This window comes from Piliocolobus tephrosceles, chromosome 17, assembly GCF_002776525.5.
Source record: "Piliocolobus tephrosceles isolate RC106 chromosome 17, ASM277652v3, whole genome shotgun sequence".
In the NCBI taxonomy this organism is placed as follows: domain Eukaryota; kingdom Metazoa; phylum Chordata; class Mammalia; order Primates; family Cercopithecidae; genus Piliocolobus; species Piliocolobus tephrosceles.
The window spans coordinates 41,490,290-41,512,555 of NC_045450.1; the positions used below are offsets into that span (position 1 = coordinate 41,490,290).

Here is a 22,266-nt window from a genome sequence, read left to right on the forward strand (position 1 = left end):
CCTCGTGATCCGCCCGTCTCGGCCTCCCAAAGTGCTGGGATTACAGGCTTGAGCCACCGCGCCCGGCCCAGTGGAACTTTAAATATCTGAGTTGGAGAAGAAACCCTGGACTTGCTATTCAGTCTATATTCCTTGCAGAAGGAAATTCAGTCTCTCATAGGCCTTGTCAGCTGACATTTTATGTATTCTTACTTTATTGCAATAATAGTGGTCTAATAAAATAACCAAACATGCTATAAACCCTTATGAAAGTTCACCCAAATCTTGAAACTGCTCAAATTTAAAAATTTCTCTGTTCATTTTCTGGGCTTTATCAGTAATGAACATCTCTTTGCGCTTGAAAAAATCCTTGAGGCGCTCTCCGTGTGGGCACCACAAAAGGGAGCTAATGAAAAGCGAGTCCACACCATCTGATAAGCCCAGAGGCTCTCCAGGTACTGGCAGGATTTCTGTTGTGCTCATCTGAAAACAGTATCTTACTTCATCCTTCCTCATTTTCTCCATAAGTAGTTTTTTACCTTTGTACTAATTTTATCCAAGATAAGTTTTTAGAAGAGGTCATTCGTTGGTTCAGAAATGGCAAGAAGGTTTGGGAGAGGTTCAGGGAGTAATTATTTTACTTAGAATGAGCTGAAGCAAAGTAATGGTACAACTTACACTTCTGTCTTCTTAGAATGTGGATACTTCTCCATTGCACTAACTAAAGTACTAACTTTAGTACTAACTGAATACTTAATAGTATTCCAATACTTATTGCAATTCTTACTTTATCTTCGAGCAGATCCTTTATTGATTAACTGCTTTATTATATTTTCTTTACTCCTTCATTGCTTTCTAGCTGTTGCTTGTGTCTTAACAATGATTTGTCAGCAACAATGACCATTCCTGATGTCACTGCTCATTTTGTGTTGATGTTATTTTGATTTGCAATGCTGGCTACAGATTTCCTATTGATTTGTATGTATTGTACATATTAAAATGAGAGATGATACCTGATTTTTGTAGCACCTGGCATATATTTTTGTGTCATACCAGATACCTTCTGGTAAATGTCCAGCCTGCAGTAGATGCCTCACTTTTACATTTTGATATGGTGGATTGCTGGTTGGTCTGTTTAATGGAAAGAGACATGAGATAGTCTCTTGTGTTTTGAAGGCCGTGAAAACATGACTATTGCTTTGTAAGCCCAAATTAGACTCTTGTTTATTTATTTTAACAGGAAATTTGTATGTTCATCAGTTCATACTTTATATAACTGTCCAACTGTCCAATCACTTATCTGCTATAGGTGGGAAGGACGGAACTGTGAAAGAACCAATGTGAGCACTTTTTTGCCATCTGACTTTCCTGGATAAGGTGGATACTGAATTTTTTTTTTTTTTTTTTTTTCACAAAGACTCTTATTTATTGTACTTTTCACTTTTGAGAGCAAATAAGCCAAGAGAATTTGGCCATTTGGCAAAAACAAACATCCTTTTGCTCGCTGCCTTTTTCTACAGTAGGAATTAGCTGCCATGTGTATTCTGAAACCAAGAGTCTGCATGATAGGTAAAAATAAGGCAGTTTCATGCCTTTCTTGACCTGAGCCATTTAAGAGCCACCTTGGCTGCCAGGTCCTTGAGATGTGACTACACGTTCCTTAGGAGAATCAAGTTAACCCCGATGTTACATTCTGGGTTGTTCTTTGCCAGGATACGTTGCAAGGCAGCCAAGCACTTTCTCTGTCAAAGATGGAACACATGACTGGAGATACTGCTGAGGCAGATGTGTGGCATTTATTGTTCCACAGCAATAATAGTAGCACTATTTTGGAATACTATGGTGTTGACCTCTAAAGCAATGAGTTCAAGCTTTTAGACTATGACTCATACACACATACAATTACATATATATAATTGAAACAAAAGTTTCACAGAACAGTACCCATACCACATATCTCTGTTGCATTTGTTTTATTAAAAAATGCTGATTAGGCCAGATGTGGCAAGAACGTATAATCCCAGCTACTCTGGAGACTGAGTTGGGAGGATCACTTGAGCACAGGAGTTTGAGGCTGCAGTGAGCTGTGATTGTGCCACTTGTCTCTAGCCTAGGCAACAGGATGAGACCCCATCTCTTAAAAAACAAAAAAACAAAAAACTGGTTGATTTCATGACCCAGTTGTGAGTTCTGAGTCATATTTAGAAAACCGCTGTTCTAGAGGAATGCCAAAAACTTGACATTTCTTGTCTCATTTCTTTCCTATGTAATGTATGGGGCGGGGGGTGGGATAAGGAATAAATGTGCAAGCATAAATACCAGTTTATCTCACCTTGATTTGCTGTGATGAGAGATGGCATGGAGAGTGGAAAAGGGAAAACAATGGGTTACAAAATTTGGGTTCTGAGTCTGAACTTTGCTACGTATGAACTGGGTCATCTGGACATAGAACCCCACAGTGCTTTTAAATTGGTAGAAGCTCAAGAAACTATTTTGTACAGCTCACTCAACGTTTAAACCTCTGCTAAGGATATACTTCAAAGTATGATCCAGTTAAATAGTATTGAGAGACAGTAGCTTTGGGTTAAAAATGAGGGCTAGAACCAGATGTGTGTAACACACTTATACCTAGCACAACATAATCACCATTTAAGTGTTAGCTATTATTAGTATACCATAAGTATTCTCTGAGCCTCAACTTTATTGTTTGTGAAGGGGAACCTGATGATTAAAACAAATTTAGGGAAATTTTACTCTTCTCCTGGGTTCCATCCTTTTAGAGAAAGAAATTTTTTCTTTATTTTTGCTGTTCAGAGGTTTACCCTTCCCTAAGTATCTCAGAAATAGTGGGTCTTGACAGTCAGAACTATGTTTGAATGTTGCCTCTGCCTCTTCCTGGTCGGGAATTCTTGCTCAAGTTAGTTAAATGTGAAAATCTCAGCTTCTTACCTGTAAAATGGGTCAGGGGGGAGGTAGGGGAGAGTGGGGTGATCATGTCTGTTCTTTCATATTGTTAAAGGATTAGCAGTAATGTCTTTGAATTGTCTGGAGCAGTGTCTGGCCCTTAATTGCTTCCTGAATGGTGGCTATTATGTGTTATAGAAAGCTGAAAACCAAAACACATTTGAGGAGCCAGTTAGGCAAGGGTCTGTTTCAGCACACTGGCAGTGAGGAGCAGTACACAGATGGGGAAGTCAGGAGGAGTTAGTTTACCTAGCTGGCCTGCAGGTGTTTTTGGGGGTGTTCTTTATTGAGGTGACCCACAGCACAAGGATCAGATGGGGGACTGTGAGCAATTATAAGTGCTTTTGATGGGAATGAAGGGATAGCAGTGATGGGAAGCTCTGAGGGTTGTCATTAGATGCTGGCATCTACCAGCAGGAGGTGAACTGTGAGGCCTTTTCTGTGCCCAGGGGGCATCTCGGTGGCAGGGAGCCAGTTCTTCCTTCAAGTTCCAGTTCCCTTCTCCAGAGAACTCATTTTCCCATCAGCTATACACGTACATCTCCTGGGTGAGGCATGAGAGGCGTCTCACAGGAAGAGGAGTTTGGAGGGAAAAGGAAACACATGGGTAGGAAAGGGAAGTCAGGAGATCTGTGGGGGACCTGGACTGAGGCAGGTATGGTTCTGCCTAACTTTTTAGTTCTTTAATTCCAGTGGGCTGTTACTTTTCCTTGAGTTGTGGGTTCTTTGAAAGAAACTAACTGCCACTAGATGGCACACAGATCCTAGCAGTATTCTGGTGTATAAGTTACTGTTTTATACTTTGGGAGGCTAAGGTAGGCAGATCATGAGGTCAGGAGTTCACAACCAGCCTGACCAATATGGTGACACCCTGTCTCTACTAAAAATACAAAAATTAGTTGGGCGTGATGGCACATGCCCATAGTCCCAGCTACGCGAGAGGCTGAGGCAGAGGAATGGCTTGAACCCGGGAGGCGGAGGTGCAGTGAGCGGAGATCGCACCGCTGCACTCTAGCCTGTGCGGCAGAGCCAGACCCCGTCTAAAAAAAAAAAAAAAAAAAAAAGACCAGAGTAATCTATCCCAAAGCAATAATGTCTTTTTTTTCTTCTGTTTCATTCTTACTTGAAATTTTATCTCTCAGAAATTTGGGAATTGCGTTTCTTGCGGAATATTATTTTGCTTTTCAACAAATGTGCCTGGTCATTGCTTTGCATTTTTGTTGTAAGTGTGTGAGAGTGTGTGTGTGTGTGTGAGAGAGAGAGAGAGAGATGAACATGGGTGCCATTAAAAGAATGGGATGGGGCTGGTCATTGACTGGAAAGAACAGAGGAAGCCCAGAGAAGGAATGTGACAGAACATCAGACTTAACCCAGGTCCCTCCCCTCCCCATAACCAAAAAGAAAATATTAGACCAGGCTTTGTGAGGCAGTGGTAACCCCCTCCCCTCCCCCACTACCCCCAAGCGTAGCTTGTTTGGACAGTCAGCAGCATAGAGGCAGCCACAAAAAGGTGCCACCGAGCACAATTCATGCCTGCTCATTGTTTGGGAGCATTAGTCATTGATAATAGTTTCATAGCTTTGTTTATGAACTGTGACACTAAAGCCTTTAACTTTAGCCACATTGGAGACCACTAATGAAAATGTATTTATACTAAAGGTTTGTTGACTTGACATAATCATTTGCTATGAAAGGTACAAACAAGGCCCATTAAAATCTGCCATTGTTTTATGTCTGGGTCCCCTGTGATGGCCAAAAGCAGGTAGGTGGTGACAAACTGCCGCACACTTTTGAATGGACCATGTGGGTTCCTAGCTTCATGTGCTCTAGTTTATTGATGTCATTACGTTATTAGGCAAATAACCAATGCCATTCCCCATTCCACCCCAGTTATCAGTATATGTATTTGGAGAGTCTTCGTGTTGTATCCTCAGAGCTGCCTGAGAGGCTATGCTGGAGGAGCCTTATTTTTATTTTTATTTTTATTTTTTGAGATGGAGTCTGTGTTACCCAGGCTAAAGTGCAGTGGTGCGATCTCACCTCACTGCAACCTCTGCCTCCCTGGTTCAAGCGATTCTCCTGCCTTAGCCTCCCAAGTAGCTGGGATTATAGGTGCCCGCCACCACGGCTGGCTCATTTTTGTATTTTTAGTAGAGACAGGGTTTCACCATGTTGGCCAGGATGGTCTCGAACTCTTGACCTCAGGTGATCCACCCGCCCTGGACTCCCAAAGTGCTGGGATTACAGGCGTGAGCCACCACCCTTGGCCATGGAGTCTTTAAGAGAGAACTATTTCCTGGGCTCCTGGTCATTGTCCCTGTCCATCCCAGTGTACTGCCCAGGTTTTGGGGTGTGACAGCACGTGTTGGGGAGACTTAGGCCAGTACGTAAGGAATTTGGGAAATTTATAATTAGTAATGTTTTATTTAAATGTACATCCCCAATATTATCCTGTCTCCCAACCCACCTCCCTCACCTTCTTAAAAAGACTGAACAGAATACACTAAAGTGCCACATAATGATGATTTGGTCAAGAACAGACCCAAATATACAACAGTGATCCCATAAGATTACAGTACCATATTTTTGTTGTACCTTTTCTATAATTAGATACACAAATACTTACCATTATGTTATGCCTGTAGTATTCAGTATAGTAACGTGCTGTACAGGTTGGTAGCCTGGGAGCAACAAGTTATACCATATGCAGCTTGGTGTAGTAGGCTATACCATCTAGGTTTGTGTAAGTATATTCTATGATGTTCATACAACGATGAAATCACCTAGTAGGAGGCTTTCTCAGAATGTATCCCTGTTATTAAGTGATGCATGACTGTATACTAAAACATTACAGTTGTTAAATTACAAAATGATCAAAAACTAACTGTAACAGTAAGTTTCCAATGCAAGAAAATGATAGTGTTTTAATTTAGCTTGTCATTTTAAAAGCTTTTGCCAAATTCTACTTTGTATTACATTTTCCCAAAGTTTCTTTAAAAAGCAAAAACAGAGCTGGGCACGGTGGCTCACGCCTGTAATCCTAGCACTTTGGGAAGCCAAGGCGGGTGGATCACGAGTTCAAGAGATTGAGATCATCCTGGCCAAAATGGTGAAACCCCGTCTCTACTAAGAATACAAAAATTAGCTGGGCGTGGTGGCATACGCCTGTAGTCCCAGCTACTCGGGAGGCTGAGGCCGGAAAATCGCTTGATCCCAGGAGGCAGAAGTTGCAGTGAGCCGAGATGGCACCACTGCACTCTAGCCTGGCAACAGAGCGAGACTCTGTCTCAAAAAAAAAAAGCAAACACACAAGTCTGGGTGCAGTGGCTTACGCCAGTAATCCAAGCACTTTGGGAGGCAGATCACTTGCGGTCGAGCCAACATGTTGACCTCATCATGGCCAAAGTGGTGAAACCCTGTCTGTACTAAAAATACAAAAACTAGCCGGGTGTGTGGTGGTGCACGCTTGTAATCCCAGCTACTTGAGAGACTGAGCAGGAGGATCGCTTGAACTTAGGAGGCAGAGTTTACAATGAGCCAAGATCATGCCACTGCACTCCAGCCTGGGTGACAGAGCAATTTTAGACATGTATAAATGCACCAGTAGTGGCATGCTTGTACCTTGCATTGGAGTGTAGGTGGATCTGATTTGTAAGGTAATTTGAGTTCTTCATATTACAACTAAGACTTTGATCTCAGCCCCCAACCAGCCCAAACTATGGAAAAGAAACTGCCCCCTTGTATGAAGAGCAAGGTGTTGGCAGGGAAGTGCAGTTTATATATCTGTCTGTCTGCAACTGTGGCTGTCAGAATAGTGTCTCAGCCCTTTTCCTTTTGGATCTCGGCTGAAGCAAATAAGGACAATGAACAGCAGCAAAGAGGTCATCCTGGGCATCTCTTTCATTAATAGAAGTCACCAACAGATCTAAATCTAATTGATTCTAATAATAGAGCTACATATATTGAGCCTTGGGTCAATAACTTGATTACGTTATCTTATTTTTTTACAAACAAGTAAGCTGAGGTTTAGGGAGTTTGGGCGACCTGGCTAAAATCCTGCTACTAGTAGTAAATGGAGGCACTAGGATTTGAAACTGCCAAATTTCAAAGCCTATCCTTTTGGCCATTGTGTTACTGTGTAGTTGCATTTTGCAGGCGTTTAACCTGTTTATATTAAACTAGACTTGTCAGCTGTCTTTTCACCCTACCTATATTAAATGAGCAGTGGAGCAGACCTGAAACAGACAGTGCACATGGCAAAACCCCGGAAGAAATGTGTAAAGTAAGGATTTTTAGAATTTCCCAGACATTGGCCAACAAGTGAAAAGCACACAGACAAATGGGCGATGATGATGTCCTCAATGTTAGGAAGAAATTAATATAAACCAACAGAGAAATATAGGCTAAGGAACAGTTAGAGGAACTGTGACTAGCTCCATCACCAACGCTGTATCTGCAATATGAGCCATTTAGGAATTTTGAAGGACAGTCTTGATTTTCCAGTTTTTACATGTTTACGGGATATAGAACCCCACGCTATTGTTTCATGGGGACTTTACTTTCTAACAATCATCATGTGCTCCCAGAATGGAAGAAACTAAGAAACATCTGTAAAAGTCATCTATTTTGATGTTTTCAAGTTGGGAGAGTTTTGTGAGGTGGAGGTAGGTAGCATACTAGATACCATTATGGTTATTGTTTGTCTCGCAGTATACTTTTGATTTTTTGAAAGTTAGTTTTAAGTTGTGTTAATTTTTCCCCCATTTGTAGGGCTTCCTGAAGAATGAGAAGGACAATGCCCTGCTCTCTGCCATTGAAGAGTCCCGGAAGAGGGTAAGAAAATTAACTAAAATGTAGATGTATACAGATGAGGGCAAGAGGGTTGGGCGTGGTGGCTCACACCTGTAATCCTAACACTTTGGGAGGTGGATGTAGGAGGTTCGCTTAAGCCCAGGAATTCAAGATCAGCCTAGGCAACATAGTGAGACCCCATCTTTACAAAAAATACAAAAAATTAGCTAAGCATAGTGGCACACGTCTGTGGTTGCAGCTACTCCAGTGGCTGTGGGAGGGTTGCTTGAACCTGGGAGGTAGAGGCTGCAGTGAGCTGAGTCGCACCACTGCACTCCGTCCTGGGGGACAGAATGAGGAGTGAGATCCTGTCTCAAAAAAAAAAAAAAAGCAGATGGGGGCAGCAGTATATACTGGGGAGTGTAGGATCTGGAAGCTGGAATCTCTTACATGCCCAGTTCTCTCCTACAGAGAGAGTTCTACAGGAACCATTTTTTGAGAATACCATGCTTCATAACTCTGTATGAATTTAGTGACTGAAATGCATCTGAGACACTGGACTGGACAATTAACTATTAAATTAATCTTAAAATGGAAAGACCAGAAAATTATTGGTTTCATTGTTATTGTATAAATGGTATTGTGGTTTCTACTGAATCAGCAGTTCAGAAAAACAGCTGTGATCGCTGACAGTTTCCTTCAACTTATTTTCCTTTTATTACACAATATTGAGTGGACCACCTTTTATATTAACAATTTCTTCAAGCTCAAACACACACACATAAAACTAACTCCATGCTTGAAAAGATGGTAAATAAGGTCACCAAAGAGCAGCCATGATATGTGCAACAATATTCTGCAACAAGCAGTTGTGCAAGATACTCAAAGATTGTTTACTAACATGTGAGTTATCTCCGTTTATTTCTGACAAGGATCCAAATATCAAAAAATCTTTCCATAACATCCCATTATAGTGAAAGAGATTTTTGGGCCCTTGGGGCCTTATGGTGAGAGAGAAGAAAGGCTAGTTGTCCTGTGGAATTGGTTATAGAAGTACAGCTTTCCCCAGGAAGGAGGCTGGCAGGGTACATTCCATCAGCTAGCAGTAACCCTCTCTGCAAAGGGAGTAGGCTTGAAGTGAGACCTCTGTTTTGCTGTTTACTTATTTAGTTCTTATATCCAATGAAATTTATTCATTAGTTGTGTAGTTCAAAAATAATAAAGTGAAAAAAGTGCTGCTTCTCAGTGTGCTTTATTAAAATATTCTGTGAAGGTGAACATGTCTCAGTAGTACTGAGGTGAAATAGGGCTCATTATTTAAATAACTGATATGTTTCATTATCAAAATAAAATTCCCATCATGTGCAGTGGCTCATGCCTGTAATCCCAGCAATTTGGGAGGACGAGGCAGGTGGATCACTTGAGGTCAGGAGTTCGAGACCAGCCCAGCCAACATGGCAAAACCCTGTCTCTACTAAAAATACAAAAATTAGCCAGATGTGGTGGTGCACGCCTGTAGTCCCAGCTACTCAAGGGGCTGAGACAGGAGAATCGCTTGAACCTGGGAGGCAGAGGTTGCAGTGAGCTGAGATCGTGCCACTGCACTCCAGCCAGGGCGACAGAGCGAGACTCTGTCTCCAAAAAATAAATAAAATTCCCAAAATTTCATTAATTATATTGTTGGTGATAGTACTTAGTCACAGATAGAAATTCACTTGATTCAGATCTGAAAATATTTTTAAAAGGGTTTTCTTTTGGTTCACACATTAAGTGAGTTACTCACCAACATTGATTCTCCTGCTGTAAAGGTCCAATGAAATTAAATTAGGATTGTTGAATGCTACCAAGCTTTATTAATCCATTTACCCCGCAGAATGTGTTTCTGGAATTGGCAGTCTCTGAACATTGTGCCATACTGAGACTAAATTTGCAGCCAGCCAAAACATTTAGGTGACATACCACAGTGCAAAATGTGTGCATATGTGTTTGTGAGGGAGGCATTCCAGTGTTGGGAGCCAGCCTAGGGGGAGACCTTTGACCTGTCTGGACACCAGGAAACTGCCACTGAGCAAGAATCATTTTCACACAAAAAGTGAGCAACTTTCTGGTATTTTTGTGACTATTTCATGTTTGAATAACTTGCCAGTGTCCTGCTGAAATGCCAAGAAAACAAGCTACAAAACCACAAGTGTGTCCTATCTTTCCCCATTTGGCACATCCCAGCAAAAATGGAACAACATTATCAGAACATATGCAGTGTTTCTAAAAGCCAGCAACAGTGCAGTAATAAATGGGTGTGAAGTCAAAGCATATTGCCCTCTTCCTTTTATGAAAATGGGGTTCAAATGCTCCCCACCTGCTCTGAATTCAGCTGCCCAATTCTTTCCATGCTTTTTTTTCTTGTGTTCAAAGAGAAATATTTTCCACATATCGTAACTTGAAAGATTCAGATTTAATTTATAATAGTTTCTCCACTATTTTGTCATTTTTTGTGGTTTGTTTTGCCTTCCTTTTAATTTTTAGATCTCTGTGTACTCTTCCAGTTTATCCTTTTCCTTTTCCCTTGGGTTTCTTCTTAACACTGCTTCCCACCTCACCTTAGACTCTCACTGCCCTCCTCTTCTCTTAGTTGTTAGTTGAGCAGTTCTGTTGATTCTGTCTCATTAGTTCCTCTAGTTAGCATTCTTCTTTGCACTTTAGTTCAGTGGTTCAGATGTGGATATAAACAGAATAGGTTGGAATGGGACAGATGGGTGACTAATCATCCCTGATTAGCCCACAGATTGAATGTTCCATTACCTCTAATATAATTAAGATAAGCTGGGGGTGATGCAATTAAGGGAAGAGAATTTTGATACTGGATCATTTATTTATTTTTTGAGACAGGGCCTTGCTCTGTCGCCCAGACTGGAGTGTAATGGTGTGATCTCGGCTCACTGCAACCTCCATCTCCAGGGTTCAAGTGATTCTCCTGCCTCAGCCTCCCGAGTGAGCTGGGATTACAGGCGTCAGCCACCACGCCCAGCTAATTTTTGTATTTTTAGTAGAGATGGGGTCTCACCTCATTGGCCAGGCTGGTCTCAAACTCCTGACCTCAAGCAATTTGCCTGCCTGGGGCATTTATTTTTATTTGAAGCTCCTTATCACGCTAATGGTAAATAGAACTACAGCAGTGTTCATGCAGATTGTGAGGGTGTTTCTAAATGAGTAGCCTGGCATACTTTCAGATACATCTGAGGATTTGAACCCAGAAAGGTGATAGTTTTCAAAGTACTTTCAAAGTACTAAGCAGGAGTTCTTGGCACACAGGCAGGCAGCCCAATTAACAGGGAATGGTTAATTCCCACTGTCGTCATTCTGACCCTTACCTAATGCTGAAAGTCTGTCTCCACTGTCCTCTTCAGCAGTTTCTGTGGGTGGTATATTGTCTGTTTTCTTTAATTGCCTTTGCTACTCTGCCACTGTTAGCCAGAGGTCTTGTCCTTAAGAAAAAGACTTACTACACTTTGTGGTGTGCTCACTTTCTGTTGCAGCTCGGTAGGCTGTATAATGTATCAACCTTCCCCTGCCTCCTTCTACCCTACCTGATCCTCTTGCCACCTGATCCTCCATTTGACCTTGCTGGGAGAGGCTAGAGGCTGAGGAGGCAGTTGGTTTGACCACTATGTAGGAAAGTTTTAGACAAAATTGTGGCTCACACTTGTCTATTCTTTCTGGACAACTTCTTTTTTTTTTTTTTTTTTTTTTGAGACGGAGTCTCGCTCTGTCACCCGGGCTGGAGTGCAGTGGCCGGATCTCAGCTCACTGCAAGCTCCGCCTCCCGGGTTCCCGCCATTCTCCTGCCTCAGCCTCCCGAGTAGCTGGGACTACAGGCGCCCGCCACCTCGCCCGGCTAGTTTTTTGTGTTTTTTAGTAGAGACGGGGTTTCACCATGTTAGCCAGGATAGTCTCAATCTCCCGACCTCGTGATCCGCCCGTCTCGGCCTTCCAAAGTGCTGGGATTACAGGCTTGAGCCACCGTGCCTGGCCTCTGGACAACTTCTAAGACAATTATCTCTTCCCCTCCACCCCACCTTTATGTTCCATCATACTTCTCTTGATTTAAAATACATAACTTTCATGTTTAAGTTTACTGGTTGGTGTGAGCAAGAAGCAAAGGTTTTTCTCTGGGTATTTTTCAGCTCAGGCTAACTGACTGGAATGGTCTATTCTGCCTGACTCTCAGTGAAAAGAAAAAAACCAGTTGGAAGACTGTTTTTAAAGTTTGTGATTATCGTTTCTCCTGTGTCTGCAGAATATGTATTAGAAAAGGGTCCAGCAATGCACCAGCCTTCTTCCTAATCACGTGTCTGTGTGTGTGTATATCTGATGTCCTTTTTTCACATTTTAATAAATATTGGTCTAATTCGAAACATCCCAATTGTAGGAAGAGTATATGTGTGTGATTTTTCTAACAGTTCCCCAAAGCTCATGCATATCAATATTATCATTATAAATTATCTGTGTTGCCAATAATAAAGCAGGCATTGCTAATACTCATTCCCTTATTGTTGCCTAATTAGATGCCAATCTGAATGTAAATGAAATGGCTTTTTGAAAAGGCTTAAGCTGATGGGAAACCTGGTCTGCCAATTGAAGAATAATAGGCTGAGAATGGTCATAATTCAATTTATCTGTGTTGTTTTAATTCTCAGATTTTTTTTTTTTTTTTTTGTCATCTTCCTTCTTCAGCCTCTCCTGCCCCCTCCCCAGATTTCCTTTCTTTTTTCTTTTCCTTTTGAATGCCTTTATTTTGGCAGCTACCTGCAACTACTAGTAGACAGTGGCTTTTCAGTAACTTTGAGTAGACTGGTAGGCAGTTTAATCCCAGAAGGCTATTTTTCTTTTGCTGGTTTACTTCCTTCTATGAAAATGTTAGTGTTTCTTTAAAAAATAAAATAAAATCACTGGGGCCGAGTGCAGTGGTTCACGCCTGTCATCCCAGCACTTTGGGAGGCCAAGGTGGTCGGATCACTTGAGGTTGGGAGTTCGAGACCAGCCTGACCAACATGGTGAAACCCTGTCTCTACTAAAAGTTTTAATACAAAAGTTAGCCAGGTGTAGTGGTGCATGCTTGTAATCCTAGCTGCTTGGGAGGCTGAGGTGGGAAGATGGCATGAACTCAGGAGGCGGAGTTTATAGTGAGCTGAGATCATTCCACTGCACTCCAACCTGGGCAACAGAAAAAAATATATTATTGTAATAATAATAATAATATAAAACACTGGGAGAAACTTTTTTTTCTTTTCTTAGATGTTTATTATATCGTACGATACTATTGATTTTATAATCCATCATTATTTTATATGCTACAAAGAAAAAATACTGCTATGATATACGATCTAATTTCAGAGCTTTTATAAAGATGTTTATATTAGTAAATACATGGCAAGATGCTCAACATCACTAGTCATTAGGGGAACATAAATCAAAACCACAGTGAGATACCACTTTACACCCTTTAGGATGGTTACAAGCAAAAAACAGGGGGAAAAAAAAATATATATATATATATGGTTTTTAGGTTTTTGTTTTCTGTGACAGTCTTGCTCTGTTGCCTAAGCTGGAGTGCAGTGGTGCAATCACAGCTCACTGCAACCTCTGCCTCCTGGGTTCAAGTGATTCTCATGTCACAGCCTCCCAAGTAGCTGGGATTACAGGCATGCACCACCACACCCAGCTGATTTTTGTATTTTTAGTAGTAGTAGGGTTTCACCATGTTGACCAGGGTGGTCTTGAACTCCTGACCTCAAGTGATCTGCCTGCCTCGGCCTCCAAAAGTGCTGGGATTACAGGGATAAGCCACCATGTGTGGCCTGAAAAAAACGTTATTAAGTGTTAGTGAGGATGTGGAGAAATTGAAAACCTTGTGCACTGCAGGTAGGAATGTGAAATGGTACAGCCTCTGTGGAAATAGTATGGAGGTTCCTCACAAAATTAAAAATAAAATTACCATGCAGTTCCACTTCTGAGTATATACCCAGAAGAATTGAAAGCAGGGATATTTGTACACCCACGTTTATAGTATTATTCACAAAAGCCAAGAAGTGGAAGCAACTCGGGTGTCCATCAGTGAATGAATGGATAAAGAAAATGGTATATTCATACAATGGAATATTTTTCAGCTTTAAAAAGAAAGGAAATTCTGACACTTGGTACAACTCTTAAGGACATTATGCTGATTGTCTCTGGCCTATTTCACTCACAAAAAGACAAATACTGTACGATTCCATTTATGTGAGGTACCTTGAGTAGTCAAATTCACAGAAACAGAAAGTAGAGTGGTGGTTGCCAGGAGCTAAGAGATGGTGGTGATGGTTGCACAACAGTGAGAATGTACTTAATACCACTGAACTAGACACTTTAAAATGGTTTATATGGGCTGAGCACCATGGCTCACACCTGTAATCCCAGCACTTTGGGAGGCTGAGGTGGGCAGATCACCTGAGGTCAGGAGTTTGAGACCAGCCTGGCCAACATGGTGAAACCCTGTCTCTACTAAAAATATAAAAATTAGCTAGGCATGGTGGCGGGCGCCTATAATCCCAGCTACTCAGTGAAATAGGGTATGTTGCAAACAGTTGTCAGTAAGTTTATTTAATTTTTTCTTTGGAGACAAGGTCTTGCTCTGTTGCCCAGGTTGGAGTGCAGTTTGTTTTGTTTTGGGACAGGGTTTTGCTCTGTCACCCAGGAGGGAGTGCAGTGTTGCAATCACAGCTCACTGCAGCCTCGACTTCCTGGGCTCAAGTGATCCTCCCACCTCAGTCTCCCAAGTAGCTGGGACTACAGGTGCACACCACTGTGCCCAGCTAATTTTTTGTAGAGAGGGTTTTGCCATGTTGCCTAGGCTGCTCTCGAACACCTGAGCTCAAGCAATCTGCCTGCCTTGGCTTCCCAAAATGCTGGGATTACAGTTGTGAACCACCATGCTCAGCCAGTAAATTCTTTAAAGATAATTTTTAAAGTAGATTGCTTTTTCTCTACCTATGGAGAAGTGGTCGGTCTGGAGGGCTTTAGGTTTCTGTTGGGTCTTAAAAGAAACCATTTTTTTTTTTTTCCTGAGGGTCATTGTTCTCTGTTCCTTTCTGACAGACCTTCGGCATGGCTGAGGAGTACCATCGAGAGTCAATGTTGGTCGAGTGGGAGCAAGTGAAACAGCGAATTCTGCACACACTGCTGGCATCAGGAGAAGACGCCCTCGACTTTACTCAAGAAAACGAGGTAGCTTGAATGCAAAAGATAAACTACTCTTAATAAAAACATGAAGTCAAAGAATGCTTGTCTACTTGACTAGTATTTTTGGCACAGTGCATCACTGTCTTCCTCTTGAAACACTTTCTTCTCTTAGCTTTTAGGATGCCACATTTGCCTGGACTTCCTCCAACATGTCTGCCTGCTTCTACTCAGTCTCCTTTGCTGAGCTTTCCTCAAATTCCCTGACCTCTATCGGTTTGAGTGTCCCAGGGCTCAGTCCTTGACCTCTTCAGTTTCTCTCTCAGTCACTGTCCTGTGATTTCATCTGGGCTTGGGGCTTTAAATACCTATCATCTCTATGTCAAAGAGTTTCAGATTTACGCCTGCAGCCTTGAACCTTAGTGTTAATTTATCTGTTAATTTATCTAGCTGGTGTTAATTTATCTAGTTGCCTTCTTGGCACTGCTTGTATGTCTCGTTGCCATCACAGGTTAAGTATGTCCAGAATTGAGTCATGATAGCAGCTCCCTCCCTATCCTCCTTCTCTTCTCACAGAGTTCCCTATCTTTATAAATGGCAGTTCCAGTTTTTCACTTGCTCAAATCAGACACCTCAGCCTCACTTTTGTCCTCTCCATCTTGCCCATTTCACACCCAGTCTCTCTCACATGTTGACAAATCCAGTTAACCCCACCTTAAAATATACCCAGAATCCAACCACTTCTCACTGCCTCCATTTTTAACACTCTGGTACAAATCACTGTCATCTCCTGCTTGGATTGTTGAATTGGCCTCCTGTTTGTTGTTATTGCCATGTAACAGATTACTCCAAACTTGGTTTGTTGAAAACAAGTGGTTATTTCTTGCTCAGAGTCTCTAGGCGCAATCAGGGTATTGGCCAAGGCTGCACTCATTTCAAGGCTAGATGCAACAAGCATCTACTCGCAAGGTCATTCATATGGCTGTTGGCAAGCCTTAGGTCCTCTCTGACTCTTGGCTGCAGACATCATTTTCTTTTCAAATGAGCCTCTATATTGTGCTGCTCACAGCATGATCGCTTGCTTCCCCTAGAACAAGAGGGAAGGGGTCCGAGGGAGAGCTAAAGAGCCCCCAAGATAGAAACTATCATCTTTCTGTAACTTAAAAATAGTATCCCACCTCTGTTGGTCAGAAGTAAGTCACTAAATCCAGCCTACACTCCTGGGGAGAGGATTATGCAAGGGCTTGACTACCAGGAAGTGGGAGTTATTGGGGCCATCTTAGAGGCTGCTGTCCACTCTGGTCTTTGTGCTTTTGCTGTTGCATGCTGCTACAGTCTTTTCTCAACACAGCAGCAAGAACACAACTTAAAGGACAGGTTAGATTGTGTCACTTCTCTGCTCAGAACCCTTCAGTGACTCTCATCTCACACATAATGAAAACCAAAATCTTCACTTTGACATGTGGGTCCCTACAGACCTAGTCTTGTTGCCTCTCCAAGCTCATCTTGTGCTGCTTTCCCCATTGCTCTTGCTGCACCAGCTGAACGGGCACCTGACAGGTTGCTTCAGCAAACCTGGTAGCCCTGCTTCTGCCTCTGGTCCTCTGCGCTTCCTATTGCTTCTGCCAGGAATGCTCTTCCCCCAAAGGACTGCATAGCAGTCTCTCTCACTTCCTTCAAATATTTACCCAGTGCCATCTCAGACCTTCCAAGGCCCTAAAATCCAAATCAACCCCTTCTTATTCAACACTTTGCATATCCCCTTCTCTTGCTGTATTTTTCTTTTTGGCACATCCTTCTGTGTGCCATAGTATATGTTTTATGTCTTTATATTGTCTCTCCCATTAGAATGTAAGCTTATTGAAGATAAGGATCTTTGTTTTGTTTATTCCTTTATCTCCAGTGCCTAGAAGAGTCCCTGGAACACTGTAGATGCTCAGGAAATATTTGTTGAGTGAATCATTTGACTGTAGCTAACTTCATGCTAGCTGAAGTATTAGGGATATATTGAAACAGTATATTTTAGAATGGTTATGTTAAGTAGCCCTTTTCTTAATTGCCAGTGGTAATTGACTGGCAGTAGTGCTAAGCTGAGATTTTTTTCCCTTTTTAAAATTTAAAAATATAAGCAGTGTGGCCAGGTGCGGTAGTTCACGCCTGTAATCCCAGCATTTTGGGAGGCCAAGGAGGGCAGATCACGAGGTCAGGAAATCGAGGTCATCCTGGCCAACATGGTGAAACCTGGTCTGTACTAAAAATACAACAATTAGCTGGGCATGGTGGCATGTGCCTGTAATCCCAGCTACCCGGGAGGCTGAGGCAGGAGAATCGCTTGAACCAGGGGAGCCGCAGGTTGCAGTGAGCTGAGATCCCGCCACTGCACTCCAGCCTGACGACAAAGCGAGACTCCATCTCAAAATATAAATATGTATATATATGCAGTGTGGTTGTATGATTCAAATATTAAAGCACCTTGTCCCCAAATACCCTATTCTCTTCTCCCTTTGTCTTCCCCATAGGTAATCACTATTAGTACTTTCTTGTGTAAATTTGCAAAGTGTCTTTATACAAGTATATGAGACTGTATATGCTTATCCCCATTCCTTCTTACACAAACATTAGCTACTGCATGCTCTTGTTTTGCATTTTTTCTTTCTTCCCTTCATGTATCCCAGAGATCTTTCCTGAGAGGGATTTTGAGGCTACATCCAGGAGCAGCAAAAAAGAGTGTCTCCCTTTATCTGTGATTTTTGCCTTGTGCCAGAGGGAGCCAGGACTTGCCACATATTTACCACCCAGGTGTTGAGGAAGGACAGCCCTGGGCTTTTTCCTAGCTTTTCCAGTTCAGGGTGACTAGTTCTGAGGCTTTGTCCAAGTTATTTAATTAACCCTGCAGACCTTCAGGGTCTTTACTGATTGAAATGAGATTATTGGGGAAGATAGTGATAATATAAAGCACCTGACCCATAATAGCCATTCCCTATTGTCTTTTAAAAAGCAGTTTCATGTAATTTAGAGGTGAAGATTTAAAATTATGTTACAAAAATTATAGTGCTAGATGTTTTCAGGTAATATCAGTGCTTCCTGATAAATCTTTTTTTTTTTCCCTCAAGTTATTTCATGAGTAGCTAAGATTCTTTTTGCACATCGAGATAAGAAAACTGAGGCTCAGAGAGACACATAATATGCTGGTAAGACCCAGGATGGTTGGCCTATGGACTCTTACTCTACTGAGGTCTAGGTCAAGGATACGTAGGTTGGCAAAGAGTAACTGCACATCTGATATCTATTCCTGGTTTGTTCCTGATTTAAACACCAAGGTTTTTGGTTTGGTTTTGTTTATTAAACTAGCCCCCAGATAAATAGATGCCAAAGTCATTGTGTTGGGAAATTGCTCGTTAAGGACCCTGTCCCATATTTCTTAGACTTAAAGATTTCAGACTGAAATCAGAGTCTTTGGGAACGAAGAACAAATGTATAATATCGTTGGTCAGCCTAATGTTTCTTTCTCAGTTCTTTGCGAATCTGAGCAAATAATTAGAACAGCTCATGGTTTTATAAACTTCACTTTTAAAAATGGTGTTAATAGGTTGTGTTCTGTATTGGGATTTGGAAGTAATTATAAATTGATAATGGGATGTTCTTTCTTGATTGCTCTTCTCTTAAAAATAGAATAGTCTGTTTAGTAGACTCTTCTTACTTGACCTCAAGTCCCCTTGGAAGGGAGTTATCTATGCTTTTGCTATTCTCTATTGTGACACCTGGCAGAGTAGATAGTTTGTAAATGTTGGCAAGTGATGCATATAGGTCTTTCTTCAGATTATCCAGGGAATTGCCCTTTTCTGGAATCTTACAGATTTTGTTGTTTGTTGTTTGAACTTTTTTCCTGATGTATAACGTATATATGGAAAAGTGCGCAGACGTAAGTATGCAACTCGGGCTGAGTGCAGTGGCTTACGCCCGTAATCCCAGCATTTTGGGACGCTGAGGCAGGAGGATCACTTGAGTCCAGGAGTTTGAGACCAGCCTGGGCAACATAGTGGGACCCTGTCTCTACAAAAAGAATTTTTTTAATTAGCTGGACATGGTTACATGCTCCTGTAGTCTGAGCTACTCAAGAGCCTCAGGTGGGAGGATCGCTTGAACCCAGAAGGTTGGGGCTGCAGTGAGCTGTGATCGCACCACTGTACCCCAGCCTGTACACCCAGCCTGGGCAACACAGTGAGACTCTGTCTCAAAAAATAAAAAAATTTTTTAAAAGTGTACAACTCAATCATCACAAATGAAACACACCCAGATGAGGAAACAGAACATTACCAGCACCCCAGAAATCCTCTTTGTGGTCCTTTCTGGTCATTACCCCTATCAACAAGGGAAACCACTGTCTTGACATCCAGTATCATAAATTAATTTTGCCTGTTTTTGAACTTTACGTAAATGGAGTCATACAATATCTGCTATTGTTTCTAGGTGCTTTTATGTAACCTTTTGTATACTATTGGATGTACTTTTAAGCCATTCATTCTCATGGCTAAATAGTATAACTGCAATTTGTTTATCCATTCTAGTATTGGTGAACCTTTGAGTAGTTTCCAGTTCTTTTATAAATAGTGCTATTGTGAGCATTTTTGTGTTTTGGTGAGCACATATTTACATCTCTGCTGGGTACACCTAAGAGGGGGATTGCTGAACCAGAGGGTATGCGTATGTTCCGCATTAGTAGATACTGCCAAACTGTTTTCCAAAATGGTTGTATTGGTGTACCCTCGCACCAGCAGTATGTGAGAATTCCATTTGTTCCATATCTTTGCCACACGTGATGTTTCTGTCCATTCCAGTGTGTTTGTGGAACCTTATGTTTTTATAGGCCTTTTCTATATAATTTCCTTCAAAAGAATGGAAAGGTGATATCTTCACATGGACAGACACTTTGTCCACCCTCTTTATAGGAGACTACACAACGTAAAGGGCATAAAAGACAGGTTTTGGTATTCAGCAGGCTTTGGGTCCCCAAGCCTGGGCTTCCTCATTATGAAATATCATTTTTTTTGTTGTTTTTTTGAAACAGAGTCTCACTGTGTCACCCAGGCTGGAGTGGAGTGACGTGATTCTCATGATCTTGTGATCCGCCCACCTCAGCCTCCTGAATAACTGGGATTACAGGCATGTGCCACCGTGCCCAGTTAATCCTTGTAGTTTTAGTAGAGATGGGGTTTCACCACATTGGCCGGGCTGGTCTCGAACTCCTGACCTCAAGTGATCTACCCTCCTCCCCTTCCCAAAGTGCTGGGATTACAGGTGTGAGCCACTGCATCTGGCCATGAAATGCCTTTCTTGAAAAACTGTTGTTGTAAGGAATGTAGAATATGTAAAGTGGCCAGCCCGGTGCCTAGCATAGTGTACACAATCAGCACATTCTAGCATTCTTTGTGCGATTGTTGGTGTTTGGTAAGATACACATTTTTATTTTAATCATTTTGATATGGATCCATCCCTTTTTAAGTGTTTTCCTTGATTTATAAAGTATCGTTAGGAATCAAAAAAATCTTTGAATATAAATAGAGGAGATAATTAAAGGAGTATGACGATATCTAAAACATTCTTTTCTGGGCACCTTATTGTCAGGAGTAAGGTCATTGGAATACAGAGTCATTAGTTAAGAAGGCAGTTTCACATCATTTTGAGCTGACCTTAGCACTTGAAGGAAAATGTCCAAATTTGGGTAATTTAATATAAAGAGAGGCTCAAAGCTCTTTTTTTTTCCCTTAGCAAAATGTATGCTAGGATATAGTGGTTTCTGAAACATGACTTTCCCCCATGCCTTCCAATAATAGGAGTTTTCCCCAGTTCCTTCTAAAGGAGACATTGGTAATATCTGTTCCTAGCAAGTTTTTTTTTTGAGACAGAGTCTTGCTCTATTGCCCAGGCTGGAGTGCAGTGGTGCAATCTCAGCTCACTGCAAGCTCCGCCTCCCGGGTTCACACCATTCTCCTGCCTCAGCCTCCTGAGTAGCTGGGACTACAGGCGCCCGCAACCACACCCGGCTAATTTTTGTATTTTTAGCAGATACAGGGTTTCACTCTGTTAGCCAGGATGGTCTGGATCTTCTGATCTTGTGATCCGCCCACCTCGGCCTCCCAAAGTACTGGGATTACAGGCGTGAGCCACCATGCCCAGCCCCCCTAGCAAGTTTTAATAAAGGAAATGATGCTTCAGTAGCATAGAGTCAATTTGGGAAATTAATTTCCTTAGGATATCATTGGAAGAAAAGGGTATATTTTTTTGAGGGAAGTAGGAATTGAAAGATTGTTACTAACTCTTTAAGTTGTGGTGTGAATAAAAATGATATGCTTTGAAACAAAAATGAGACCCCTGGCTACGAATCCTCGCATCCCAGTTTTGTATCTGCTTAGCGTGAGGAAGAACTTCCCTGTTGAGGCTTGCATGACAGCATGCAAGATTTGAGCAGTTTGGGGAATCCATGATGTACCTTAGCCAATTTTTAAAACAACATTTAAAGGTAAATTTAACCTGAGTGTAGTCTAGTGACTGCTTTGTGATATTAGACATAGTCAATGGGCAATCCCTTAATGTATTGTCTGGAAAATGACTCAGCAAGAAATAGGCTCATTAGAGAAGCTGAACTGTGGCTTAGTGTAGATAATGATGGTAACATTTCACACTATGATATGTGAACAGTGTATGTTGAACATAGTCTCTAATTTTGATAACTGTCTTAATACCATATTCCATCACTTCTCAGTCATGCATCTGTTTTACATCTCAACATCTCTCAAATCAGGATATGTCTTAAATTCAGTAGTATATCATTAACAGCATTTTAAAGTATCTTAGTGATACATAAAATGACAGTGTTTTACAATAGGTGGACTATTAGATGAAATGAAATACAGTAGAATATGAATTAACAGTTTGAAAACTGCAGACCATAGGATTCTGAACTGTATTTTGTGACTCCCTAGCGGTTTCCTTGGGGATGGACCCAGTTTACCTGTTAGGGGTTTGAGTAGGAGTTCAGGTATAGAAGGTGCTCTGCTGCTCTTTCAAAAAGATTTTTTAAAAACCTCAACTCAACAGGCCCTTGATTTTATTGTCATGATGTATCATACACAAACTGTCTGATCTTGTGTGCTCCTCTGACAGTAGAGAAGTGTAGAACCACTCTGCTGCTCTTCCCATCCTGCACCCAAACACAACCTGTCAGTGATGCACACCCTTCCAGTTTTTCCCAGGTGCTTACATGCACATTTTTATATCTTATCGATTTATTATCACAAATAGATATCATTTTATATATTC

General features: G+C 41.6%; 1 protein-coding gene across 3 annotated transcripts in view; it reads left to right on the plus strand.

The window, feature by feature from the left end:
- The window catches only part of NUP93 (nucleoporin 93), a 113,157-nt gene that overhangs the window by 59,958 nt on the left and 30,933 nt on the right, over positions 1 to 22,266 (plus strand). For all 3 annotated transcript variants that reach the window (XM_023209982.3, XM_023209983.3, XM_031934453.1), the window contains 2 exons: positions 7,714 to 7,776; positions 14,866 to 14,994. In XM_023209982.3, the coding sequence (XP_023065750.1) occupies positions 7,714 to 7,776; positions 14,866 to 14,994 (192 nt within the window). The remainder of the gene's footprint in view (positions 1 to 7,713; positions 7,777 to 14,865; positions 14,995 to 22,266) is intronic.